Source organism: Orcinus orca, chromosome 1 (genome assembly GCF_937001465.1).
Source record: "Orcinus orca chromosome 1, mOrcOrc1.1, whole genome shotgun sequence".
NCBI classification, from domain to species: Eukaryota; Metazoa; Chordata; class Mammalia; order Artiodactyla; family Delphinidae; genus Orcinus; species Orcinus orca.
Genome location: NC_064559.1, coordinates 211,403,998 through 211,431,110, shown reverse-complemented (window position 1 = coordinate 211,431,110; position 27,113 = coordinate 211,403,998). Strand labels below are relative to the sequence as shown.

Sequence of the window (27,113 nt, the reverse complement as noted above, 5' to 3'; positions counted from 1 at the left end):
AGCAGGTGAGAGGCCAATGCCAGAGGCGCCTGGGAGCAGCCCTGCGGGGGGCCTCGGTGGGCAGTGAGGGGAGGAAGAAGCCGAGGAGAGAAGGGGGCCCCGTGGAACCCCCGGGCTGCCTGCACCGCCTGACCTGCCGCTGAGGTGGGGCTGGGGGCTGGCCCTCTCTGGCCTCCGTGAGCCCACCCCTGGCCATCATCGGGGCATGTCTGTCCCCTGGCCATTTAACCCCAGCCGGACCAAGGGAATGGTGGCCTGCCGGGCGGAGGCTCTCCTCTGGGTGGGCGGCAGCGTGGCTGTGTCCTCGCAGTGGCAGCTTGGCCCACTAGGTAAGGGAGCAGCCCTGTCTGGTCATCGGGGGCGGGGCCGGCCTGCTCCTCCCTGGCTAGAGCCCCGCCCAGCCCCCGGGTCACTGGGCTCAGGGGATTGGGGGGGTGGGGGGCTGCTCCTGGGGTTGTGAAAGGCCTGGTGGCTCCCACCCCACCTCCATGCAAACCTGTAGCCTCCTGACCCCTTGGGTCTCCCTCTGGGGGTCACAGGGCTCCGTCAGCGTCCCCCGGTGCGCCTCTCTGACCCCCCGCTCAGGGCCTAGAGGCTGAACCCCAGGCGGGCAGTGGGGAAGGAAGGGGTGGGGGAGTCAGGGGTGAAGGAGGGGCCGGGGCCACGGTCCTGGTGGATGTGCGGCTGGACACTTCCTGAGGGGGTCCCTGTTACTTTGGGGGGCAGTGGCACCTCCAGCCCAGGTGTGGTGAGGCCAGCATGCTGGTGCCAGACGTGTCGGCCCTTAGAGGCCGGCAGAGTGCCCGACACCGCGGTGAGACTCTGGAGGGTAGAGTGTCTGTCTTGGCGGGGCCCCTCCGGCTCTCTGTTCCAACTGGCAGATGGGGCCTGGCCCAGGTACCGCCTTCCTGAACCTGGTTCTAGGCCTCGGGGGCCCGCCCCTGTCCCCATCCCCAGCCTCCCCCCTCCCACCTGCTACCTGCGTCCTGGCAGCCATACCGCGTCTTTACCTCCCAATGTGTCCCCTGGAGCCCAGCCTCCCAGTGCACGGCTCCCCTCTGTGCCCCCCACCCAATGCCTGCAGTTCAAGGTCAGAGGTTGGCTTCCTCTGAGAAGTCCTCACTGCCTGTTCCCTCGGGCTGACACTGCCCACGGGCCTCCACGCCACCACCTGAGGCTCCTCATGGGGGGGGGGGGACCTCGTGGGCTAATTACTTGGTGCTTCACCAGGGGCAGGAGAGGGGGAGGGGGAGGAGGAGGGAGGGGAAGGGAGGGGAGGAGGGGAGGGGAGGGGAGGGGAGGGGGGAGGAGGAGGGGAGGGGAGGAGGGGAGGAGAGGGGAGGGGGGAGGGGGGAGGGGAGGAGGGGAGGGGAGGGGAGGGGGGAGGAGGAGGGGAGGGGAGGGGGGAGGAGGAGGGGAGGGGAGGGGGGGAGGAGAGGGGAGGGGAGGGGAGGGGGAGGGGGGAGGGGGGAGGAGGGGGGAGGGGGGAGGAGGGGGGGAGGGGAGGGGAGGGGGAGGGGGAGGGGGGAGGAGGGGGGAGGGGAGGAGGGGAGGAGAGGGGAGGGGAGGGGAGGGGGAGGGGGGAGGGGGGAGGAGGGGAGGAGAGGGGAGGGGAGGGGAGGGGAGGGGAGGGGGGGAGGGGGGAGGAGGGGGGGAGGGGAGGAGGGGAGGAGAGGGGAGGGGAGGGGAGGGGGGAGGGGAGGAGGGGAGGGGAGGGGGAGAGGAGGAGGGGAGGGGAGGGGGAGGAGGGGAGGGGGAGGAGAGGAGGGGGAGGGGAGGAGGGGAGGGGAGGGGAAGGAGGGGAGGAAGGGAGCGGGGAGGGGAGGAAGAGAGAGGAGGGGGAGGAGGGGAGGAGGGGAGGGGAGGGGGAGGAGGGGAGGAGGGGGAGGAGGGGAGGAGGGGAGGGGAGGGGGAGGAGGGGAGGAGGGGAGGGGAGGGGGAAGAGGGGAGGAGGGAAGGAGAGGGGAGGGAGAGGAGGGGAGGGGATGGGGAGGAGGAGGGAGGGGAAGGGGGAGAGGGGAGGGGAGGAGAGGGGAGGGGAGGGGAGGGAGGGGGAGGGGAGGGGAGAGGCAGTGGGGCCCCCTGGGGGAATGTGTGGGCTCTGCACCTTCCCAGACCTGTGTGGGGCCTTGGCCTCGTGGAGCCTCCTCTGTGGCCTCCGGGTGGATGTGCGTGCGTGTGAGGAGGGCGGCTTTCCTGAAGATGCCACGGGAAGGGGATGCAGGCTCTCAGGAGCGCCTGCGGCCAGGCCAGTGAGCCAGGCTGGGCATCGTGGGGGGCTGCCTGCATGCCGCCCACCTGGGTCCACCCTGTGCCTGGCCCGGGACCTCGTTGCCTAGCAGCTCCTGAGAGCGGGCTCGGCCACCCATCCCTGTGTCCTCTCGTGTGTCATAGCCTTTGGGGCAGGTCATGGTGGTGGAAGGGGGTGGGTGGGAGGCCGCTGAAGCAGGGCAGAGCTGGGGGGTGGGAAGGGTCCCGTCTGGGACCTTGCCTGGCCCTTGGGCCGCAGGACCATTGGGGAGGCCAACAGGAGCCCGGCTGGGCAGAATCGGTCCAATTCTCTGTGTGGACTCTGGCCTCTCATCAGGGTCCCAGATTGGATCTGTGACCTGGGCCAGCACCTGGGGCCTCAGGCAGGCCTGGGGTCTGAGTTCGGTGCCCTGGTGGGTGGGTGGTCTCCGCACCCCCTTGAGCACGTGGGGGGGTGGGGCTGAGGCTGCAGTGAGCACAGAGGGGCCGCTGCAGCGCTCACCGGCACCCGTCTGTGTCTGTCTGTGTCTGTCTGCGTTGGTCCGTCTGTGCGCCGGGTCGGCGGCCGCCAGTGGAGCGATGTATGAGTGCCATGCAGGCGGGGACGCAGATGGTGAAGCTCCGTGGCGGCTCCAAGGGGCTGGTCCGCTTCTACTTCCTGGACGAACATCGCTCCTGCATCCGCTGGCGGCCCTCACGCAAGAACGAGAAGGCCAAGAGTGAGTGGGGTGGCCCTGCGTGGGGGAGCGGTGGGCAGGGCAGAGCCCCCAGACCAGCACCCAGGGGGCCAGAGGACCCTCCCAGAGCAGCCACTGGGCAGCTGAAGGGGCAGCAAGACCTGAGCCCTGGAAGTCCCAGGCCCGGCCCATGGGCTCAGCTGGCCTTGGAGATCCTCGGTGACATCTGGACGAGGTGGGGTGAGGGCCCTGGCCCTGCTGCCCACCTAGCAGAGCCCTTGGGACTCAGTGGAGACTGAGTAGCCCCAGCGCCCAGCCCTGCACCGGATGCTGAGATGCGCTGAGAGGCAAAAGTCCTTCAGTCTAGCCGGGGAGATAAGACGCTCGTGAGCAGAGAGAGACCCTGCTGGGCACCCTGAGGGTGCGACCCCGGTGCCTGCCGAATGCTGGCCCAGGCAGCCTGGGGTGTGAGCAGCTGACAGGCGTGTGGAGGCTGCAGAGCCGTCTGGATGGGTGGTGGCGGGTAATGAGCTGTGAGGATTTGGGCAGGGACCAGGCTGGGGGTCCTGGGCGTCAGGAAGAGACACGTGAGTCCTTACAGGCGAGACAGGGGACTTTATGGCCCCTCCTCTGGCTTTGGCGACTGGAGAGACGCAGGTGTGCCGGGGCAGGGCCTCAGCCCCATGGTTGCTAAGGGCACTGCTGCCACCATGGGGCCCAGGAGAGAGCCACGCTGTGGAGCCCCCTGGGAGGGTGTCTTGGAGGAGGGGGCTGGGACTGCCCTGTGGGCCCCGGGGAGGTGGAACCGCCACTGGCTGCTCAGGCAGGAGCCCCTGTGCTCCATCCAGAGCGCCTGCTCTGTGCCAGGCACTGTTCCCAGCACTGGGCATCCTTTGGGAACTGAGCCGCCATGAAGCTGGTCTTTTGAGTGCGAGGTGGGTGACACCACCTAACGGTAGGATAACTTCACATCATGCTGAGTGACGAGAACGCAGGATGGCAAATAGAGGGGAGCAGGTGGGTGGGGGTCGTGGAGGCCCCTCTGGGGAAGGGGTGACAGGGCAGAGACCAGCAGGCTAGGACGGGGGGAGACCAGCTGACTCTGGCCATGGAGGGGTCCCCAGGAGGGAGGAACAGTGTGGGGGCAGCTGTCTCCTGACTGTCAGTGCCCCCTAATCTGGGGGCCCAGAACCCCCACCCCCACCACGAACATGCATGCGCACAGGGAGCTGGGGAGGCGGGAGCTCCCGGGGAGGGGGTAGTGGGGGCAGAAGGCAGAAGGACTCGCGCACCCTTCACTGTGCGAGTGGGGAAGACCCATCGTTACTGCACGGGACACGATAACGTCCAGGGTGGTGCCGAGCCTGCCGCCGGGGGCAGGGGCCGGGCAGGGGGTGCAGTGCTGGAGTCCCTGGCTGTGCCGAGCCCAGGGTGCTTGCTCCCAGCGGGGATGCTGCCCACCTGTGCCCCGACTGCCTGGGAAGGGGCCCTGCCTCAGGCACAGGAACAGGCCCTACAAACGCCCTTCTCAGCTCATCTCCTCGCGGTGACTCAGCTTCTGAACGGAGGCCCCACGGAGCTGCAGGCGCTGCAGCCAGTGCTGAAATTCCCGATGACGCCTGAGCTGGCGCGCGCCAAGCCGGGCCCCGCTGCCCCCCGGCCCCCACCTGGTGCCAGACTTTATTACCGAGGCGGCCCCAGGCTCAGACGGGGCGGGAGACCCCAACGGGCCCCAGCTGTTGCTGAGAGCGCCTTGGGGCCTGCGGGTGGAGGACGCCTGGCCCTGGGGAGGGCCGTGACCGTGCCCCCCACCCCCTGCAGTCTCCATCGACTCCATCCAGGAGGTGAGCGAGGGGCGGCAGTCAGAGGTCTTCCAGCGCTTCCCCGACAGCAGCTTCGACCCCAGCTGCTGCTTCAGCATCTACCACGGCAGCCACCGAGAGTCGCTGGACCTGGTCTCACCCAGCGGCGACGAGGCGCGCACCTGGGTCACCGGCCTGCGCTACCTCATGGCTGGCATCCGTGACGAGGACAGCCTGGCCCGCCGCCAGCGCACCCGGGACCAATATCCTCACGGACGGCGGGAGGGCCCCGGGGACCACCCCTCGCTGTCCACCGTGGGGGGCAGGTGAGCCCCAGCTGGCTCACATATTTCGGGAAGGGGAACTTGGGCGGGGTCCTCCACGCCTTCCTGCCCGGGGAGGGGAGGGGAGGGGAGGGGAGGGGAGGGGAGGGGAGGGGAGGGAGGCGCAGCTGGCCTTGCTGCACCTCCGTTGGCCCCTAACTTGGCCCCAAAATGGCTGAAGCAGACGTTTGACGAGGCCGACAAGAACGGCGACGGCAGCCTGAGCATCGGGGAGGTCCTGCAGCTGCTGCACAAGCTGAACGTGAACCTGCCGCGGCAGAGGGTGAAGCAGATGTTCAAGGTGAGGCCGCGGGGCCGCCAGGGTCCTGGGGACAGGCATGTGTCCGGCAGCAGGCCGGCCCTGTCCAAGCTGCAGGAGGTCCCGGGCAGTGCCATCCAGGCTGCAGGAAATGGCAGGGAAGCAGCCGTCCTGCACCTGTCCGGGGCGGTCAGTCAGACGCCCCAAGCTGCCCCCTGTTCGCAGCTGTGCCGGCACCACTGCAGCAGCTCCCGGGGCCTCCCCAGGCCGGCGGACTGGACATGTGGGCAGGCGCCGGGTCAGCGAGGGGAACCACCCGCAGGACCTGCACCCCACGTCCCACACTGCCCCGCGATTCCCCAGACTTAGTGGGGTGCACGGGCCCTGCCTTTTGGGCAGCAGCTCTGGTTACCCACTGCGCAGCCTGTGGTCCCCAGCCACCCCGGCGTTAGCAGTTATGAAAATGCATCCTCAGCTGAGCGGCGGCCTTTATTGTCTGTAATTAGTTTCTCTCTTTGCGGAACCGCTGCTGGGCCGGGGGAGGAAGGCGGTGTCAGCAGGTCCTGGATCCGGGTGGGGACGGGCGAGCAAACTCCACCTCACTCAGGCCTCACTGTCTTGCTGCCACCTGGGAAGAGGTTTCCACGAGCTTGAACCAGGCCCTGTGCCCCAACAAACACACACACAGACACACACACACAGACACACACACACACAGACACACACACACACACACACACACACACACACACACACACACAGCCAACCGCTCCAGAGGCTCGGCGCCCGGCTGCCCCCTTCTGGGCTCTCGCAAGGGATGGGAGGTTGTGCTTGGCTGGAGCGAGGGGAGCTGGCCGGCCCGGAGCACGTGGGTCCGTGCGTGAATGGCGGGGGCGGGGTGGTGTGAGCAGAGTGCTCTCGGACTGCTGGGTGAGTACTGGGGGGCTCACAGGGCCCCTCCTGAAGGCCCCAGCGGGGACAGAGCCGGCCTGGGCAGTGAGGGGCCGGCAGATAGCTCAGGCCCGCAGAGCAGCCCCACCGTTCCCTGCCTGCCCTGCTTCCAGGGGCAGCTCGGGGGTCAGCAGTGCCTTCCAGAACGGTGAGGCTGTCAGGGGCTCAGATTGGCCTCGGAGGCAGGACGAGAGATGAGTGCCCCCCACGGAATGGGTGCGAGTGGGCACAGGCCTCTGGGGCCTGAAGGTCCGCCACCAAGACCTTCCTTGAAAATGCCCCCCGCTGGGAGCTCCGGAGAGCCCACGCCCCCCGCCCCTCCTGTAAGGAGGCTGGGCCCCTCCCGCACCCCCTGGGCACAAAAGGGGCTCCCCACAAAGCCCTCTGACCAGCCCCAGGACTAGTGGTGTCCGGGTGCTGTCCAGACCGCTTCAAGGAGGACCTGCCAGGGGGGCCCTGGAGAAAGGCCAGCGGGGAGCTGTGGGCCAGACCTGCTGACCCCAGACCCTGGGCAGCTCAGCCCCAAGTGGCCGCTGTCCACGGTGGTCCCTGAGCACCTGGGCCTCCCTGCCCATCTGCACGGGGCCCTCTGTGGGCACTCGGGAGCCCAGGGAAGGAGGGCTGACCTCCAGCCGGGCAGAGCGGCTCTGATAATTAGTAACAATTTTATGGTCGAGAAATCTCAATATTGTTTCCACTGCCTGGAACTGCCCTAATCAAAGGAGAGATCTGTATGGTGGGTAACGAGTGGCTTGAGCGTAATTTCATTAAGCCTAAAATAACCGTGGAACATAGGCCAGGCCGCACCCTGGGCAGCTCTGAGGCCTGGCCCAGCAGCACAGCTCCGGCCGGCGTGTGATTTTAGCCGCCGCGGTTTCCCTTTGTGGAGAGGAGAGCGGCTGCGTGACCACGTAGAGAGGCGTTTCTGGGACCGAGGGCTCAGAGCCGCCTTTCGGGCCCCTGAGGGCCTCGTCGTCACAGAGCATTTTCAGCCACCACCTCGGCATGCTGCCCAGCCCGGAGCCCGCGGAGAGGCCAGGTCACCCCGCATCTCTGCCCAGCTGCAGCCACGGCCCCTGGGAGGGCCTCCAGCCTGACTCTGTCCCAGAGGGGCCCTTTGACCTGCAGCGAGTGCCCTGCCCGGGTCCGTCCCACCAGCTCTAGACACAGGGCTGCCCCCAAACCTGGCACAGACACAGGGTGGCATCTGCTGGCCCCGTGCAGGTGGCCCTGGGCTGGGCCCCTCATACCAAGCTGGCCCTGTCCTGGCCTTGATGTGAGCACCCGGCATGGGCACCCGGGTCCTGGAGGGAGATGCTCGGGCTGTGCTGGGCGCCCACCTAGGGGCCAAGCCGGGGCAGGCAGGGCAGCCTTCCCAGGAGCCCTACTCTCTCCGGGGCCGGGGACATGGGGGTGGCTGTAGCCTGCACCTGGCTCGCTGGTGATACTTCTGGTTCAGAGGGGGGCCTCATTCCCATCTCCAGCCACCCCAGATTGTGTGGCCATAGGAGAAAAGAATGCAGACGCCCCGAGAGGCTGGCTGCACTGCTCTCCATGGTGCTGAACCTGGGGTCTCTTTTTGCCGGGCAGTCGCACCCACCCCCCACCCTGCTCACCAGGCTAAGGACCCAACCTCGGCACTCAGGGTCCTGAGTACCTTCCACACGGTCCTTCTGGCCCAGCTCCAGGGACCCCCATGACTTCCTAAGGGCAGCCTGGCCTCCAGCACTGGGTGCCCTTGCCCTCTGGGTCTGTCCCTGGCCTGGGCTCTTGGTGTCCCCAGGGTCTGACACCTCAGCAGGTGCTCCCTGAGTGAGTGGATTCATGAAGGAGTCTGTGGTCTCATTAGCAGCCTGGTGGGTTTGCCTGGGGGGTTCCTGTGGGTATTGTGTGAGCTGCTCTCTGGTCTCAGCCACGGTCCTCGCATCTCTGCTGTGGCAGCCGGAGTCTGGGATTCCTGCATGCCCGGGGGCCCTGTGCTTCTCCAGTCAATGGACGGCCAACCCTAGTTACAGATCACAGCCCAGCATAGGTGTTAGCTCCTGGGTGGGGTGTTGTTGGCTGCAGGGTGGGGTGTTTCTCCAGGGTGGGGTGACTTTGCTGGGTTCAGTTGCAGGTTGACCTGGGAAGGCTCGGAAAGGGGGAGGTGGGGTGAGAGCTGTGTTAACGGGTCACTCGGTGGCTTCTTGGCGGGAGAGGCGAGGGGGAGCCCAGTGAGGACGCCACTGCCGGGCTTGGGGAGCAGTCGTGAGCCCATGGCGTGGGCAGTGGTGCTGGAAGCGGGAGGGGTGATTCGACTCAGGCTTGACTGAGGGATGGGGAGCTTGGAGGTACCCTCGCGGTTGAGGCCCGGGGTGGGATGTGAGGGGACCCGGAGGCCTTGCGTTACAGGAAGCAGACACAGATGACCACCAGGGGACACTGGGCTTCGAGGAGTTCTGTGCCTTCTACAAGATGATGTCCACCCGCCGGGACCTCTACCTGCTCATGCTGGCCTACAGCGAGCACAAAGACCACCTGGACGCCGCCGACCTGCAGCGCTTCCTGGAGGTGGAGCAGAAGGTGAGCGTCCCCGGCAGGAGCCGGGCTCCTGGCGGCTGCGGCCTCACCGCGGCCTCCCAGGGCATTTGAGCCCATCCACAGTGTGGCTGAGAGCTTGGGGAAGTGTGGGCACCAATCTGGCATTTGAGGCCCCCTTACTGCACCTGCCTCGGTTCCTGGCTCGGGCCACAGCCTCCAAGCCAGTGGGGAAGGAGAGTGGCTCAGCCCTGACCGTGGCCCCCCCGGAGCTCCCAGAGGGGAGCCCGTGCTTGACCCCGGCCCCGACACTGGCGTCGAGCATCTTCTGGCCTAGGTCCCTTGGCCCAGCCTTCGGGCCTGGTCCAGCCTCGTGGGTCTGGCCGGCTCCCACCCCCAGGGCTCTGGACCCACTGCCAACTCACTCCAACATTTGTCCAGCAGATGTGTGGGTGCCTCTGGGCGCCAGCAGGGTGTGCCTGCCTCTACTGTCCCCAGCCCCAGGCGCCCCATCCGTCCTGAGAGGCCGAGTGCTCCCCGCTTGGCTCAGGGGTCTGGACCCCTCATCCTGGGCCCGGGTAGTGGGGGGGAAGGCCACCCCCTGAGGGGACAGCGCTGCCACAGGGGGGCTCGGACCGCAGACGGCGTGGCTGCGGCTACTGTGGGCAGCGCCCGAGTGAGGCTGAGGGGCCGCTGTTCCGACAGGGGTGGAGGGAGGGAACGCGGCCCGGGCTGGGATGGGTAGAACTGACCCGTTGCTCCCTGACCTTTGCCCTAAGCTCTCCAGAGCTCTTCTTACCGTCTGCGGCCCAAACTATCCACCGGCTGGGTGGTTTGAGCCCTGGCCCCTGACTCTGGGCCTCCTGGGTCCACAGCTGCTCCAAGCTCTGACCCCATTTGCCCCTCTCCCCCCACTACATACCCGTCCCCACATTCCTGGGGACGTCTAGTAGTCCTGCTGGTGGGGCTGCCTCTGGGAGCGGGGAGTCCCCGGGGGCTGCACTGTGGGGCCCTGGGAAATCACTCAGCCTCTGACACACGGGTCCACCGATGGGCAAGGTCACCTTGGGCTCGGCTGCCACACACAGCTTTCTTGCGAGGGACTTGGGGAGGCGACAGGAGGGACCAGGTGAGCCCCCTGGGCTCCTCCAAGGTGGGACGTGGTCCTTCTCACACCAGGCCTCGTTCCCTGCCAGCCCGCCCTGGTCCACAGCCCTCGAGACCCCTAACACAGCAGCGATGGCGGGTGGCCCGGCTGATGATGCCAAAGACCCCTCGCCTGCCAAGGGTCCTCAGTCAGCGCCAGCTCCTCCAAACCCAGGGGACCCTCTGGAGTCTGCTGGTCCCTGAGTCCCAAGTCTCATGCCACTGGGGGTGGCCAGTGAGCCCCCCAATCGGGGGAGCACGCCGCAGGGACCAAGGCCTCAGCCTCGCGTGGTCAGCGCCCGTGCGCGGAGGCGGCCCGCGGTGGGGCCGGAGATGGGCCAGCCTGGCCTCAAGCCCCTGCTCTGGCCTAGATGACGGGCGTGACCCTCGAGAGCTGCCGTGACATCATCGAGCAGTTTGAGCCCTGCCCGGAGAACAAGAGTAAGGGGACCATGGGCATTGACGGTGAGTGGGCGCCACGCCGGCCCAGCTGCGCTGCCGGATCAGCGGGGTGCGGAGGGGTCCACGCGGCATGGGGGCGGGCAGTCCCGAGATGAGCGCACGGCGGGGCTGGCACGCGGGGCTGAGCCCCTTGCCCCCACCACGCTCCCCCAGCAGGGTTCACCAACTACACTCGGAGCCCCGCTGGCGACATCTTCAACCCGGAGCACCACCGCGTACACCAGGACATGACATGGCCGCTGAGCCACTATTTCATCACCTCGTCTCACAACACCTACCTCGTGGGCGACCAGCTCATGTCCCAGTCGAGGGTGGACATGTACGCCTGGGTCCTGCAGTCCGGCTGCCGCTGCGTGGAGGGTGAGTGCTGGGGCTCTGGGACCCAGCACGCCCCTCGGCCCCAGGGGCCGGGCCTAGGCCTGGGCTGATGTCTCCTGTGGGAGGGCGGGGTGGCCCCGAGGAGCCCTCTGGAGTCTCTGGGCACGGTTCCTGCCCTCTGCCTGGCCGGGGCCGGGATACGTCTCTCCTGGTGTTAACTGTGGCGCAGGAGGACCGCCTCCGGTTAGCGTCCACGGACTGGGGATCTCTGGGCAGTGGTGGTCCGGGCCCTGGAACCCACTGAGGCCTGTGTGCCTGCAGTGGACTGCTGGGATGGGCCTGACGGGGAGCCCATTGTGCACCATGGCTACACTCTGACCTCCAAGATCCTCTTCAAAGACGTCATTGAAACCATCAACAAATACGCCTTTGTCAAGAACGAGTGAGTGGCTGGGACGGGGGGGGGGGGGGGGGGGGGGGGGGGGGGGCTGGCCCGGGGGTGGGGGGAGGGGCTCAAGGGCCTCATCCTGCCCCTCCGGTACATCCTTTCTGCGCAGCAGTGCAGCCTTTTGGCGGCTGGTTTCTTGTTGAGGGTGGGGGCAGGGCAGGGGCAGAGGAGAGGGAAGGCGGTGGACGCAGGAGCAGCAGCTGGGCCAGGCAGGGCATGTGTGTCAGCGGCCCGGGCCACAGACACCTGGTGTCAGAGGCCTTCCACAGTGGTGGCACTAATTGCTCTTAAGAAGTTACTCTGTGTCCAGACTCAACTTGCGTCACTCAGAACGGCTAGAGACACTGTTGGACAAAATCCAGTTTAGTTTCTGGGAATAGAAGACGGCCTCCCCACACTGCTACCCTCGAGTCTCAGCTCAGTGAGGCTCGCGGGTGAGAGTGAAGGAGGGGGCAGGGGAAGCGAGACTGATTTAAGAAGTAGAAACAGAGGTGCCCCTCCGGGAAGACCTGGCACAGGCTGTGTCTTGGAAGGGAGTGGGAGGGAGGGATCTCTGCAGGGCCTTCTGGCCTCTGGAATTGCAGGTGAGGGGGCGTCTCAGGGCAGGGGGGCTGGGACACACAGGTCTCCTGCTGGGGTCTCAGGACGGGGCTTGCACCGCCCATGCCAGCATAATCTCTGTGGGCACAAGGTCCTCCCCCAGGCCTCCGCGCCCTGACTGGGAGATGGGGCGGGGCGGACCTTTGCCCCAGGCCGTGCCTCTCACGTCGCAGGACTCGCCCCCCTCTTGCTCTAGTTTCTGACCTCTAGGTCTGGGTCGTTTACATTTTCTAAAGGGATTATGTTGCCTTTTGGCAAAAATCCAAGTAAATGTGCACGTGACTAAGGAAATTAACAACTGAAGAACTTACCATGAAAGTCCGCGCGCTGCACTCCCCACTCTGCACCACGTAGGTAATAATGACGGTCCCCCCGATGGTGTGTACCAGGCTATGTCTCCCTCCTTATTGGGCCCCAGGGCCACGCACAGGACAGCGTCTGCAGTATCTCGGTGAATGGGATTATCTCTCTCACAGTCTATCCATTGCACCTCCGTGTAGTCCACGCCATTTTTTTTTTGGCCGTGCTCTGTGGCTTGTGGGATGTTAGTTCCCCCACCAGAGGGGGACTAACCCTAACCCTGGGCTCCCTGCAGTGCAAGGGCAGAGCCCTAACCCTGGACCACCAGGGAGGTCCCCCACGCCAATTTCAAACCATGACTTGCTTGAACGTTTCCTTTTGTTTTTCCTGGAGTTTCTATTCGCCTTTGTTATTTTCTTATTGGGAGAAGAAGTACATGCCTCCTTTACCCATCCCTAAGGTCTCCCAGCTCCTTTCCCCCACACTCTCTTGCTTTTGAAAGCCATTGGTGGGCCTCTTCCCAGAGTGGCTGGCAGCCCCGTCTATCCTGGGCTCCTGTGAAGATTCCTCCTCATCCAGTGGTGCAGGTGACCTGCAGTCCTACATAGGTGAGACCTAGCCTTCCCCTGGCCTCATTCTGCTCCTTCCCTCTCGGGGCCACAGGTATCCAGTGATTCTGTCCATCGAGAACCACTGCAGTGTCGTCCAGCAGAAGAAGATGGCCCAGTATCTGACCGACATCCTTGGGGACAAGCTGGACTTGTCATCAGTTAGCAGCGAGGATGCCACCACGCTACCCTCTCCACAGATGCTCAAGGGCAAGATCCTGGTGAAGGTGGGCCCCTGCCTACCCCCCTGGGGCCAGCATCCTGCTGAGCCTCCGACCTCCGACCTCCGACCTCTAACCTGCAGTCAGGTCACGGGCAAGGCCCTGCTGGGGTTCCGCACCATCTGCGATAGATTTGAGGGGCCACAGGGCAAGCCTGCCCCTGACCTGGCCTCCTTCTCCCCGTGGCTGTCAATCAACTTGGGGCCTTTGGCATCACACCCGGGCATGTCCCTCCCACGCCGCTGCTGCAAGGATGGGTGGGCTGGCCCTGCCCCCGGCCTGAGAACCACAAGCAAGCTTGGGAAAGGCTCCTACGATTTGCTGCTGCTCCTGTGGGTGCCGGCCCCCCAGCACTTCCCACAGGGCCCCTGCCGAGGTCCACCTCCTCCCCCAGGGCAAGAAGCTCCCAGCCAACATCAGCGAGGACGCTGAGGAGGGCGAGGTGTCTGATGAGGACAGTGCAGACGAGATCGATGAGGACTGCAAGCTCCTCAACGGGGATGTGAGTGGGGGTGGGGGGCTTTGGGGGCCGGGGGAGCTGCAGACCTGAACAGCCAGCTCAAGCCTTGTAGAAGGGAGGTGGCAGGGACAGAGGGGCAGGGGGCAGATTCTGAGGGTGATTTGCAAAGCTGCTAGGCTGCTGGGCACCCCCCTGCCCAGCCCTCCACACAGGGCACGAACCCCGAGTTCCCAGCTAGCGGCTGTCACCTCTTCTCAGAGAGTCGCTGGGACCAGGGGCAATGCTGGGAGGCTGAGGAGTCCACAAGGGCTTTGAGCAGCCGAGGGGCAGGCGGGGGTAGGGGTGGGGACTCTCTAATTAGCCTCTTCCCTCTTCTGGGTACCTCCAAGGTATTATTTCTCCCTGAGGGGCCATCGGATGCGAAAATAATTGTGCCGCAGCTAATTGTTTTAGAAAGCCCTGAGGCAGTGGATTCCTGCCCCTCTGGGTGGGTTTGCACGTTTCCCTGCCTGGCCAGGGGTGGTAGTAAGCCCTCCGTCTGTGGTGGCCACCTTGCACCCACTCCAGCCTGGCTGGGCATGGGGGTGCCCAGATGCCCAAGGCCCAGGCCCTGCCTGGAGGGTCCAAGTTGGTCAGGGCCACGCTGGGGTCTGTCCCCACCCCATCCATCTCCTTGAGGTGCACGGTGGCTGGTGGTGGGTTCCCAGATCCTGAGCTGCTGAGCGGCTCTCAGAGCCCAGAGCGGCCGCCGGGTGCCCGGTGAGTGGTCCACTTGGTCCGGCGGGCAGCATCATGCACCTGAAGGAGACAGGTGTTAGAATCAGATGGGCCTGGGCTCAGGGCCTGCTCGGCACTGTCTGAGGCCCCGGGACAAATCACATGCCGGGGCGCACAGCAACGTGATGTGAGAGCGAGCCTGGGGCCAGCTCCAGGCGTGAGCTGGAGCTCACGTGGGGTGAGCGTGAAGTGGTGCTGGCCCTGCCCGAGACCGGACGCTGTCCCCGCTGCTGCCCGCAAGCTGGGGACTGAGGCCAAGGGGCTGGCCGTCCGCCTCTTGCAGGCCTCCACCAATCTGAAGCATGTGGAAAACATTGCCAAGAGGAAACTGGATTCCCTAATGAAGGAGGCAAAGATTCGGGACTGCGAAGACCCCAGTGACTTCACCGCGTCCACACTGCCCCCGCCTGGCAAACTCGGGCACACGGCAGAGGCCAAAAAGGTGGGAGCCCTGAGGCAGGCGGGGTCGGCCTGCAGCTGGGAGAGGGGCCGGAGCGTGAGGTTTCTGCACAGCTGTGCACACACACCTGCACACACACACACACCTGCCCCCCAAACCTGGCCACACACACATACCTGCACACACACCTGCACACACACACACACCTGCACGCACACACACCTGCCCCCCCAAACCTGGCCACACACATACACCTGCACACACCTGCACACACACACCTGCACACACACACACACCTGCACGCACACACACCTGCCCCCCCCAACCTGGCCACACACACATACCTGCACACACACCTGCACACACACACACACACACCTGCATGCACACACCTGTACGCACACACACCTGTCCCTCCAAACCTGGCCACACACACACACCTGCACACACCTGCACACACACACCTGCACACACACACACCTGCACGCACACACACCTGCCCCCCCAAACCTGGCCACACACACACCTGCACACACACATCTGCACACACCTGCACACACCTGCACACACACCTGCACACACACACACACTCCTGCACACACACCTGCACACACCTGCACACACACACTGGCCCCCCCAGACCTGGCCACATACACACACACACTTGCGCACACACAACCTGCACACACAGCACACCTGCACACACACACACACCTGCACACACACCTGCACACACACACACACCTGCACGCATACACACACACTGCTCCTGTTGTACATCTCCACCCCGGTCCTCACACTTGGCTGTCCCAGTTCTCACCACGAGGGACCCCCAGCTGTCACCCTGTCACAGGCAGATGGCCAGGGAGGGGCTGCCCTGTTTGTGTGGCTGACAGCCTGTCCCCTGGAGGCCTGCGGACAGCTCCCCTAGCCCACACCCTCCCTGCCTGTGGGCAGGAGCGGGCTGGCACCTGCAGCTCCTTGCGGAAGAGGACCTGGGCATGGCCTGGGGCGTCTGGTGGTGACAGGGAGGGGCTCCAGGCTCTCAGGGCCGAGTGAGTCCTGGGCAGCTGTGCAGCCCCCTGCCTGGAGGCCCTCCAGCCGCACAGGGAAGGGCCGCCGAGCTCTGGGAGGTTCCTCTGTGGGAGAACAGTGTGGGGGCCGTCAGGGCGGACGTGAAGCGTATGGGGGCTGGGCCAGTGCAGCTGAGCAGTTGTGGGGCCGTCTGGAGGGGCCGGCAAACGCTGGAGATGTGGCCCCATGAGCTGAGTGGCCCGAAAGCCGGCTCCCTGCGCGGGCTGTGATGGGTGGGGCAGCTGGCCTCGGGGCCAGGAGGGTGCCCGTGGGCCCCACAGACCCCATTTTGCGAGCACGAGGCCCGTCAGGCGCTGTGTCCTGGTGGGAGGGGCTTCCCCCCCCCACCCCCCCACCCCCCCACCCCCCCGAGGACAGCACGCGGGTGCCGCCTCCCCTGCTGAGCTTGGGGTGCGCGCGGTGGGGGTGGGTGACAGCAGATCCTGGCTGTGGCCTCAGCACTTCTCCAGGATCTGGGCCAGCAGGCGCCTCTCCGCGCTTGTGGCCAGGTTCAGGGGTGCTCGTGTGCTGGGTGACCACGGGGTGTAAAGAGCCAAGGGGTGTGTCAACCCCGCCGGCTCCTGACACACCGTGAATGCGGCTCCCCGACCTCTGCCAGCTCGCGGGTTTTCTGAGCGCCTCCGTTGCTGCGCCTTGGGCTCTGGACCAGCGCCCCTCCGGGCAGCCAGCCGGCGGGTGGGAGACAGCACTCCCCAGGGGGCGGAGGAGGGGGTGGGGGTGGCCCCGTGGCTGTCCCTACCCCTCTGCCCTCCTTGGCCGGGCCTGGGGGGGCCTCGCAGCTCCCCCTTGAGCTCCAGGCTCCCTGCTCGGCGGCCGGAGCCCAGACCTGAGGGGTTCTGCTCATTTCCTGGGTGAGGCCAGCGAGCCAGGCAGGGGCATGGCCGAGGGAGGCGTGTGTGCGCAGGGGCGCCCACAGGGGGGTGCGCACAAGCTCGCGTGTGCAGATACGTGCAGATGTGTGTGCCCCTGGCTGAAGCCCCTCCTTGACAGGGAACCTCGGCTGCGAAGCCGGCTCCCGCCCTGGTGGGCACGTCCTGAGCAAAGTTGGGAGAGTTCGGGGGCGGGGGCGGGGCATCTGTGGAAGGGGCTGGGGGGCGGCTGGTGACGGCTGTGACGGGGGACCTCGGGGACACTGGCACAGACTCCCAGCCGCTCCAGAGGTGTGACTGAGCTTCAGGATGGATGAGAGCTTTGTGCCTCGGCCCCAGAGCGGGGAGGGACAGGCCCGGGGGCCCCTCGGGTGGGGGCAGGAGGGGAGCTGCCAACGCGCATGTTCTGTAAACAGCAGCGAAGAAGCTGGTCCTGCAGCGTCAGGAGGCTCACCGTAGCCCCGAGTGCAAACGGTAACAGTAAATGGCCACAGCCCAGGGGATTATCTAAGTAGGTAATAGCTTAGATAGAAGCAGGCGGGGACTCCTGAGCTGCGGGACCCCCGTATGAGGATTACCTAAGCGGGCACGCCGAGGAATGTTCCGGACACACAAGCGGCATTTATTAGGCCGTCACCATCCACGGGAAGAAATCAAGACTAGGCACTGGAGGAGTGTCGAACGGCACATCGTGGGGAGCTGATACGGGCGCGCGAGCGAGCGCTGTTCTCGGGCCTCTGCTCCCGGCACACTTCCTCCACGCCCCTCCCAGCTCCCTCCCTTCCAGGAAGGCGGCCTGGGGCCTCTGGGGGGAGCTGCCCATCCCAACCCAGCCCCGCTGCCTGTCTCTCCTCCCAGGCCGAGGAGGCCGGAACCAGCAGACAGAACGGCCGGCTCCTCGCACAGCTTCTCGAAGCGCAAGGTCTGCCGGGCTCCCCACGTGCGCCAGCCAGAGCTGGGGGGTCTCCTCCAGGACCGAGGGCCTCTGGGATTCCTGAGGCCCTGGTCGGGGCTGGATGGAGCAGGTGCCTCGATGGCCCTCCCCCGGTCCATGGTCGACGCCCGGAGTGCAGGTCACCCAGGGCCCGGGCCAAGCAGGGCACTGCAGAGGGGGCAGGCCCGGCTGCAGGGTGGGCGCCGGGACCCCAGGGCTGCAGGCCCTTCCCTCGCAGTGTCCTGGCCTCTGCAGACGGCCCGGCTGGGCCTGGCGCTCCAGCAGTCCTGACTCTGTCCTGGTTCTGCACAGAAAAAGAGCAGCAAGCTGAAGAAGGTGGCCAGCGTGGAGGAGGGGGACGAGGGCCCGGACGCCCAGGGCGGCCAGAGCCGAGGGTCAGTGCCTGCCTCCATGCCGGGCCCCTGAAGAGGCAGCGCGGCGGCACGCGCTGGGACCCTTGTCCTGGCGACGGTCAGCGTCACACGCGCAGGCTCAGGGACCCGCACGGTGGGGAGCGGCCGTGGGGGCCCAGGGCAGGGACCCCGGGGTGCAGGGCCAGACTGGCCAGCGCGGGTCCCCGTGCTCGTTTCTGTAGCAGCTGTCGCGGTCGGCCACCTGCCCCCTCCCCCAGTGTCACCTCTCAGTACGTCCGCCGCATGTCCCGACGCCTGGAACACGGGGGCATAGTGGACGCCTGAGGGATGCTCCCCGGAGCCTGAACAGGGAGGCGTGCGACCCAGGTCCTGACCCCACCCCTCCCGCAGGGCCACCCGGCAGAAGAAGACCGTGAAGCTGTCCCGGGCCCTCTCAGACCTGGTCAAATACACCAAGTCCGTGGGCATCCACGACGTGGAGATGGAGGGTGAGGGGCCCCTGGGGGGCGGGGGAATCGGGGCCCTGGGGGGGTGTCTGGCCCGGTACCCTGACGCTGCCCGTCTCACCCTGCAGTGGCGTCCAGCTGGCAGGTGTCTTCCTTCAGCGAGACCAAGGCCCAGCAGATCCTGCAGCAGAAGCCGGCTCAGTACCTGCGCTTCAACCAGCACCAGCTCTCTCGCATCTACCCCTCCTCCTACCGAGTGGATTCCAGCAACTACAACCCGCAGCCCTTCTGGAACACCGGCTGCCAGATGGGTGGGCGCCGGGGCCTGGGGCGGCCGGGCTGGCGAGGGGGTGCAGCTGGGTTCTCCGCGGCCTCTCCGCTTGCCCTTGGCTCTGGAGAACCTTCGCGGCATCCAGCCAACTTCACCAGGATGGCGCCGGGGTGGGGGCCGCTGGGGCGGGGGCCTTAGGACCCCAGGGCAAGGCGGGAAAGACACAGGTGCGCGTCCAGGCTCCTGAGGTGCGCGGGGCCGCTGTGCCGGCTCTGCGGGAAGTCCTGCCGGGTCGCACGGCCCTGGTCGTGCCCGACGTGAGCCCCAGGGCCCCTGCTCACGTAGTGGACGCGGGCTCACAGGAAGCGGCGGGGCGGGACACACGGGCTGGGCGCTGAGCCAGCCACCTCACATCCTTCCCCACAGTCGCCCTGAACTACCAGTCGGAGGGGCGGATGCTCCAGCTGAACCGGGCCAAGTTCAGCGCCAACGGCAGCTGTGGCTACGTGCTCAAGCCCCAGTGCATGTGCCAGGGTGAGGCTGTGGCCCCAGGACGGGGACACGGGGGTGGCAGGGGGCGGCCACGGCGAGGCCAGCTGGCGGGTCAGGCTGGGGCACAGGGAAGCGCCGCCACCCTGCCGGGCATCTGCGGCCCTCCCCGTGCTGCCCCGCGAGGCCCCGGGCGAGGCGCCCTGGGTGAGGTCCACCCGGCGCTTCCCCCCTTCTCGGTCGCCTCAGTTTTCTCCCCGATGTGCCGAAAACGACCTGTGGGTTTCTTCCCGTCGTAACCCCGACCCGTCCTCCCACGGGCCTCTCGGCTTGCGCTGTGCAGCGTTTATCTGCAGTGGCCTGTTCGAGTTATCGACGTGCGCAGCCCCAGGGCCCCCCACCCTGGACCCTGTCCCCGGGCACCCGGCCCCCCCACCCAGAGGCGGTGTGGCCTCGCACTGAGCCCCCGTGGTCCACCTGTGGGAGGAGCGAGCTGGGCCCACATCATGGGGAGGCCGCAGAGGCGACCGGCCTACGGCCCCCCGCGCCCACCCCTGCCCTGGAAGGCTGCCTCCCCTCCCCCTCCCGCACCCGGGGCTCCCATCCAGTGGATGGGGTGGAGGAGGGAGTGGACACACTGGGGCTGCCCCGGGAGCCGGTGGTGGGTTTGCCCTGCCTGCTCAGCCTCACCCTGGCCCCCCTCAGGCGTCTTCAACCCCAACTCCGAGGACCCTTTGCCCGGTCAGCTCAAGAAGCAGCTGGTGCTTCGGATCATCAGTGGACAGCAGCTCCCCAAGCCGCGGGACTCCATGCTGGGGGACCGAGGGGAGGTAGGAGGGAGGGCCTGGGGGGCCGGGGAGGGCCGGGCCGTTGGCCTGGGCCCCGGTGCCACCCTGCACTCTGCGCCAGATCATCGACCCCTTCGTGGAGGTGGAGGTCATTGGGCTCCCCGTGGACTGCAGCAAGGAGCAGACGCGCGTGGTGGACGACAACGGTGAGGACACGGGAGGGCCGGGGGCGCCCGGAGGCCCCGTCACAGCTCCTGTGCTGCTGACACCAGTCTGACCGGGAAGGGAAGGGTGAGGGCCACCGCCTGTGACCCACGTAACTGTCCAGGATGCTCCCTCGGCTGGACGCCCAGTGACAGCCGCCTGGCCTTCCGGTGTTGCTTCTTTCAGCCGGTGGCCAGCCTAGGAGGAGGTGCTGGGAAAGGGTGTGTGGCCTCCAGGCTGGAGCTGTGGTGCGGATGGGACTGGCCTGTCTGAGAGGTGGGGGTGGGGCAAAGGTGACAGACACCTCCTCCTGGTGGCCTCCAGGATTCAACCCCATGTGGGAGGAGACCCTGGTGTTCACGGTGCACATGCCTGAGATAGCGCTGGTGCGCTTCCTCGTCTGGGACCATGACCCCATTGGGCGTGACTTCATAGGCCAAAGGACGCTGGCCTTCAGCAGCATGATGCCAGGTGGGCAGGGGGCCAGTGGGGGTGGGGGAGGGCAGAGCCCTGGGCCAGTGCCCCCCGTAGCGCGTCCCCCACAGGCCAGCAGAGGACGCCAGGACAGGGTGGGGCTCAGCTTCCTCCTGCGAGTTGCCTTCTGCCACGGGTGGGCCTGGGGATACCGAGGGAGCTGAGGAGGAGGGTTCGAGGCCACAGCACTTTGTGGTCAGGGTGGGGGATGGTAGCACCAGCTGCGGAGCCCCTTAGCCCCCAGAAGATGGTTGCTCTGCAGGCGAGAGCAATCCTGGTAGGCTTTCTGGAGGAGGTAGCGGCCCCAGGACCAGGCTCACAGGTTGTATTCAGGGCTTTGGGACCTTTAAGTAGAGTGTGGGGGATGTGGGTGGGTAGGAGCCATGGTGAGCATGACCCCGGCTGTTTCAGGCTATCGGCACGTGTACCTGGAGGGGATGGAAGAGGCCTCCATCTTTGTCCACGTGGCCGTCAGTGACATCAGTGGTAAGGTGAGTGTCACCTGCAAGGTCACTTGCTGTTGGGAAGGGGTGCCCCAGCCCCAGCCCCAGCCCCAGCCCATCCGTGTCCCTGGGGCCATGAGGCCTAGTGCTTAGCTTGACGGGCCCGTGTCTCCATCCACGAAATGAGTGGCGGGGCCCCCGGGCGCGCCTCTGTGTCCCGGGGCCAGTGTGGCCACCAGCACATGGAAGCCCTGGCCCTTCCTGGGCAGCCCCGGCCCCTCGCGTCTCTCCTGAGCCTCCCCTTCTACTGCTCGGGGTGCCCTGGTTCTCTGTCCCTCCTCAAAGGCGTGTGCCTGGCTTTGCCCCGTCCCCCACCTGCTCCCAGTACATTTGCCCCAGGACGGGGTCTCCCTCCGACTTCCGCAGTCTGCAGAGCCCAGGGGTCCCTGGTTCTAAGCTTGGGGCCTAGCAAGGCTGCACGTGGTGGTCGTCCACGTGGCTTCCGGCACTAACCGTCTCTCTCCTGCCGTGCTCCTCGGCCCTGGGTGCTGCCGACGGAGGCCCCGCAGGCCTCCCAGCTCCGTCGTGCGTCCGTGGTCACCCTGTCGGTCCTGTGTCTCCGTCTCCGTGCTCCACGCCCGCTGTTCGTGTCTCACGGCCTCACTCTGTCTCTTTGGTCTTGCAGTGGGCTTCTGTATGTCCAAAGTCTACTTTTAGAAGCACGGCCCTGTTAGGAGCTCGAAGGTACCCCAGCGCGGGGGCGGCGTGGCCTGCCCGCCCCCCACCTGCATGCTCAGGCCACCCCGTTAGCATCCGTGAATTCCTGGTAGCATTTTGGAGACTGTCAGCTCATGGGACATGGGTCGGGACGTGGTTCCGGGTCCCCTGGGCCATCCTCAGGCACAGAGCAGCATTTACGAGGCAGGTCCAGGACCTCAGCCAGGCCTCCTGTGTGTCCGCCCCGAGGTCTGGCCCATCTCCTCCTACCCTTGGCCTTTCCGACTCCTGCACCTCCCCCACCCCCCGCCCTGCCCTGCGCCTCCCTGTGTCCAGTCCTCTAGCTGCCGGCCCTCCCAGTACCCGTGCCCTCTCCCTCTCCCCCACCTCCCTCTGCGCTCTGCCTGCCTGTGTGCCCCTCTGATCTGTCTGTGCTTCCACGCCCAGTGCTGGAGGGGGAGGGCGGGTGGGTGGGGGCGGGGTAGACCCCAGGGACCAGGAGCTCCGAGCTTGAATTCTGGACCTTCTTCTAAATGACCTTCTAGCCAACTTTGACCAAATTGCTCTGGATTTGGGATCTTGAATCAGAGAACTGATTCAAGTGCTGGCCGCTAACGCCTCTGCCCAGATGTGCCCCCGTGTCGCGGGGACCGTGGCTGTCTCCAGGGTCTCTGCATGTGAGGACCCTGCCGGCCTCTCCGGTGTTGACCCAGGCACGTGCCAGCCGGTCCTGGGGACCCTGGCTGCCGTCCTCAGGCCGGGAGGCTGGGGGGAGAGGCCTTGTAGGGGCCTCCCGGGCCCGGCCGTCTGGGAAGGACTGCCTGGCAGGCAACTGGAAAGGCTTCCCGGAAGAGGCAGCACTCCAGGGGAGAGGGCCGGGCAGGAGCACGGGTGAGCCGACCGTGGGGCTGCACCTGGCTGTGCCTGCTTCCTTGGCCGCGGTGCCTGGGGGCGGGCGGGACCGGTGCTCTGTCTGGTTCACACCCCGTCTTGCTCTCCACACCAGGCCCACCCTGGGGGCCCCGTGCCAGCCTGCCCTGCCAGCCTGCCCTGCTGGAGCTGGGGCCCCAGGGGCTGGAGGGGTGAAGAGTGCGGTGGGCACAGGGCTGGGGGCCAGGTCTCTGCTCGGGAGACCCTGGGGGGGCCTCCCCGCTCCAGCACTCCCTGGCCACCTGCCCTGAGAGCCACAGACCCTCCGCCAGCGCCCACTCCCTCCACCCTGGTGCAGGCAGGCGCTGTCCACGCTGTGCTGAGGCCACAGCCTCCGCCGTCCCTGGTAGAGCCTCCCTGGAGACCGTCCTCCTTACACACAGCCCTGAGTGGTGCCCCAAGCGCGCAGGCCCGTGGGGCCGCAGCAGGCTCTCCCGGGCCACGGCCTCCGGAGCACAGCTGGACGGGGCTGGGCAGCCTCCGGCCCCTGGTGCCCAGCTGCCGGCTATGTGTCTCCTTCTCTTGCAGGTCAAGCAGGCTCTGGGCCTAAAAGGCCTGTTCCTCCGAGGCCCAAAGCCCGGCTCCCTGGACAGTCATGCTGCTGGGCGGCCCCCGCCCCGGCCCTCTGTTAGCCAGCGGCTCCTGCGGCGCACGGCCAGCGCCCCAACCAAGAGTCAGAAGCCAGGCCGCAAGGCCTTCCCAGAGCTGGTCCTGGGCCCGCAGGACCTGGGCTCTGAGGGGGAGGCCAGCGACGCGGCACCTTCCAGCCCCGGCCCCGCTCCCGAGGCCCCGGCCCTGGAGGAGCTGGGCAGCCGCAGCCCTCGAGGTAAGGCACCGGTGGAGAGGAGCCCGGTGCAGGTGCGGCCCCCGCGGGCCCCCGAGGGCCCTGGGCCTGCCAGGATGGCCACCACCTGCATGAAGTGCGTGGTGGGCTCCTGCACCGGTGAGGACGCCGAGGGCCTGCGGAGGGGGCAGCTGCCCAGCCCGGGGCCCGAGAGCAGGCACGCGGCCATCAGCCAGCAGCCCCGCGCCTGGGCGGGCTCGCGGGGGGCGCCCCACACTGCCTCCGGGAGAAGCAGAGGGGCCCCCAAGGGCCCTGGGTCCCAGCAGCCGGGGCCGGGCGGCCGCGGCTTCGTGTCCTTGGACTCCAGCAGCCCGGGCAGCCCCGAGGGGACCCCCCGCTGTCCCGAGGGCGCCCGCAGGCAGGCGGGGGCCCTGCAGAGGGAGATGAACGCCCTGTTCATTCAAAAGCTGGAGGAGATTAGGAGTAAGTCCCCCGTGCTCTCCACCGGTAAGCCCAGACGCTCCTCTGCAGTGTCCCCGTGGTGGCTCCCACGCTGCCCCCGCATGGCCTGGCTGGCGTCCCCGCTGTGCTTCCGTGTCCAGAACTGTGGCCTCCGTGTGTTCACTGGCCTTCGTTTCCTTGTTCCACCGGCTGGTCCCATGGGCCCCTCAGCCCCCAGACCCCCGTCTGACCATGATTTGCCCCGCAGGCCCCCAATGCTCCCCAGGGGCTGGGAAAGTGATTGCAGCTCTGGCCGCAGCCGTCCTCACCCCGGGCTGGGGACTGGGGAGTCTGAGCCGGGTCCACTTGCCGAGGCCTGCAGCCCAAAGGGTGGCCTCTGGAGCCCAGCCTGACTGCCAGGGCCCGGGGGCAGCTTCCAGGCCCTCCTCCTGCCTCCCCCTGGCCGGCACCGCAGTCCTCTGGGGAGTCTGGCCTGGGTTCCTGGCTGGGGCTCAGAGTCTCGACGTAGAGGCCTCTGTTTGCAGTGTGAGGGGAGCAGCTTGGCCGTGGCCCTCGGCCCTGGGGACGCATGTATGAGCAGCTCTGCTCCGGAGCCCCCACCCGGCCCCAGGGCTGGTCGTGGCAGATCTGCCTGTGGCCCCTGGTCACAATCCGAGCCCGGGGAGGGCGTGCTGGAAGCTGGGCCACCCTCCCGCTCCCCCTCCGTACCCGCCCAGCCTTGCGTCCGTCTGTCCACGGCCAGCCCCACCCCGGCGCTGACCACCCTCTTCTCCTTTCTGTCCCCACGCTGCCTTCCTAGTCAGGGATTGAGAGCGGCTGAGTACCAGGTAACGGGGCCCGGCCGCGCGTGGGCCCTGAGCTGCGCCGGCCCCAGGAGGGCCCTGCCTGTGCGCCCAGGCCCATCTCTTCCCCCAGCAGCAGCAGAGCGGGGGGGCAGGGTGGGGGCAGCTGTGAGCACGTGGAGGGGCCTGGAGCCCCGCGGGCACCCCTGACATCTGCCTCTCCCTCTCCCCGCAGACGCCCACCCCTTCTCCTCCCTGTGCAGCCTGGAAACCATTGCCGAGGAGCCAGCCTGGGGTCCTGGCCCCCCACCGCCGGGGGCCGTCTCCCCCAGCCACCCCCCTGGAGGGCCCCAGTGCTCTGCGGGGCCCGGCACCAGCTCGGCGAGCCCCCCAAGGGTGGCTCTGGGAGCTTCCGGGCCCCTCCAGCTCGGGACCGGGAGCCAAGGGAACGCTGAGCCAGCCCCTGAAAGCAGGCAGTCGGCGTGCCACGGCGGGGGCCCTGCTGGGGCCTGCAAGGGCGCCCCCGGTAGCCAGACGGATGGCAGGGGCCACCCCCGGGCTCTGGGCCACGTGCTCAGAAGGGCCAGGAGCGAGGGGCAGGTCCCCTCGGAGTCCCTGGGTGGACGGTGGCCCCTGGCCAGGCCCCGCCCCGTCGTGTCCTTGGATGCCACTGGCGGTGACCAGCTATGGCAGGCGCTGGAGCCAGGCAGCCACTGTGGCAGCGTGTCCCCGTCCTCCAGCCTGTCGTCTGGTGACACGGCCATCGACCTCTCCCTGCAGGGCCTGGGCTTGGGACTTGACAGCCTCCCGGGGGCCCCGGCGGGACGCCTGCCCCTGTGGCCCTGCTTGGCCTCGGCCGCCTGCCTGGACCTGCCCGCTGTGACCAAGAGCAAATCCAACCCCAACCTGCAGGCTGCTGGCCAGCTGCCTGTGGGGCCTGACGAGCTGCAGCCCCGCCCCCTGGCCCCATGGCCACCCTGGGCCCACCACCCCCTGGTGGGCCTCCCGGACTGCACTGTGGCTGCCAAGTCCAAGAACCTTGGGGACCTAACCGTGGACGACATTGCCCCCCCCGCGTGGAGAGCCCGGGCCGTGGCCTGGGCCTGGCCGGGGAGAGGCCGGCAGGGCGGGGGGTGCGGCTGGACGCCCTGACGGAGCAGCTGCGCAGGCTCACGGGGTTCCAGCAGGCTGGGGGCATCACGTTGCCCACCAGCGGGGGCCCGGCTGGGAAGGGGGCAGCGGGGTCCCGGCTGGGGAGGGCACAGCGGGGGTCCCGGCTGGGGAGGGGGCAGCGGGGGCCAGGCTAGGGAGGGGGCAGCGGGGGTCCCGGCTGGGGAGAGGGCAGCGGGGGTCCCGGCTGGGGAGGGCGCAGCGGGGTCCCGGCTGGGGAGGGGGCAGCGGGGGTCCCGGCTGGGGAGGGGGCAGCGGGGGTCCCGGCTGGGGAGGGGGCAGCGGGGGCCCCGGGCTTCCTGCGGCGTTCCTCCTCCCGCAGCCAGAGCCGTGTGCGCGCCATCACCAGCCGGGCCCACCGGGCCCGGGAGCGGCAGCAGCGGCTGCAGGGCCCGAGGGGCTCCCCAGAGAAGGAGCGGGGCACCCCTGAGGGCGCCTGCTGCGTGGGCCAAGAGGGCTGTGGGGATGTGCCGGCCCCCGCCAAGGGCGCCACCAACCAGCTGTCAGGTGCTGCCGCCACTGGCCTCCTGCTGCAGCCCAGGGCTGGGCGGGGCCCGCGTTTGCTCAGGGTGCGGAGCTGCTGCCCCCGAGGCTGCCGCCTGTCCGGTGTGGCTGTGCCCCTCGGCCCTGCCCCTCCTCCTGGGAGGAAGGAGCCCACCCTGGGGCAGGGCAGAGTTTTCACGATCTTTTAAGATCCACGTACACATAGAAAGATACTTAAATTTTTAGAGGCAAAGCTTCTACAATAAGAAAATGGTGCCGTGTCCTTTTCCACTTTCCCCTGGTTTCAGCTGCGGGGCGTGTGCGGGCGCGCGTCTGCCGGGCCCTGCCATGCGAGGCGCCCAGTGACCTGGAGCGTGGCCTCCCTGGCCCGACTGCTGGCTTGTTCTGCACACACTGCTCTGTACGGGACATTGTAGACTCTTGTAAACTCCTGAACACAGCTCCAATAAACACGCTTGCGCTTGCTCCGAGTGGGCTCCCTCTGTGGCCGCGTACCCGGTGTCGCGGGGCCGGAACCCAGAAGATGCCCCCCACCCTCTGCCCGCGGATGGCTTGGCTGGACCGCGCCCAGGGTCAGGGCCACAAGCCCCGAACACACCCCTGTTCTTTCCCTCCCCCTCTCCCGCCCCACTTATCGGGGGCAGACATTGGCCCTGGCAGGGCCCCAGGCCAGAGGGTCCCCAGCTGTGGGGCTGCTGCTCCTGGAGTCTCTGCGCACAGAGGACCGTCAGGGCCGCCCCCTCCCTCGAGAAGCTGGGGGGCTGACTGCCCTCCCCACCCGGGCACCTGGCCTGCACAGAAGCCAGCTGAGGTGTCAGACGCCCCCCCAAGGGTGGACTCACTTGGTACAACAAGCAG

General features: G+C 67.5%; 1 protein-coding gene across 1 annotated transcript; it reads left to right on the top strand.

Moving 5' to 3' along the window:
- PLCH2 (phospholipase C eta 2) lies at nucleotides 1-26,720 on the top strand. Its single transcript, XM_049698381.1, is given in 25 exon segments — nucleotides 1-329; nucleotides 2,823-2,969; nucleotides 4,749-4,991; nucleotides 5,223-5,353; nucleotides 8,654-8,824; nucleotides 10,297-10,390; nucleotides 10,544-10,747; nucleotides 11,027-11,147; nucleotides 12,717-12,888; nucleotides 13,277-13,384; nucleotides 14,403-14,870; nucleotides 17,147-17,385; nucleotides 17,387-17,405; nucleotides 17,730-17,812; nucleotides 18,182-18,279; nucleotides 18,366-18,548; nucleotides 18,935-19,042; nucleotides 19,703-19,827; nucleotides 19,907-19,991; nucleotides 20,314-20,460; nucleotides 20,875-20,954; nucleotides 23,082-23,379; nucleotides 24,817-25,649; nucleotides 25,652-25,793; nucleotides 26,007-26,720. Coding segments are annotated over 25 exon segments (4,860 nt in total). The 5' UTR covers nucleotides 1-205; the 3' UTR covers nucleotides 26,444-26,720.
- The last annotated feature ends 393 nt before the right edge of the window (nucleotides 26,721-27,113 follow it).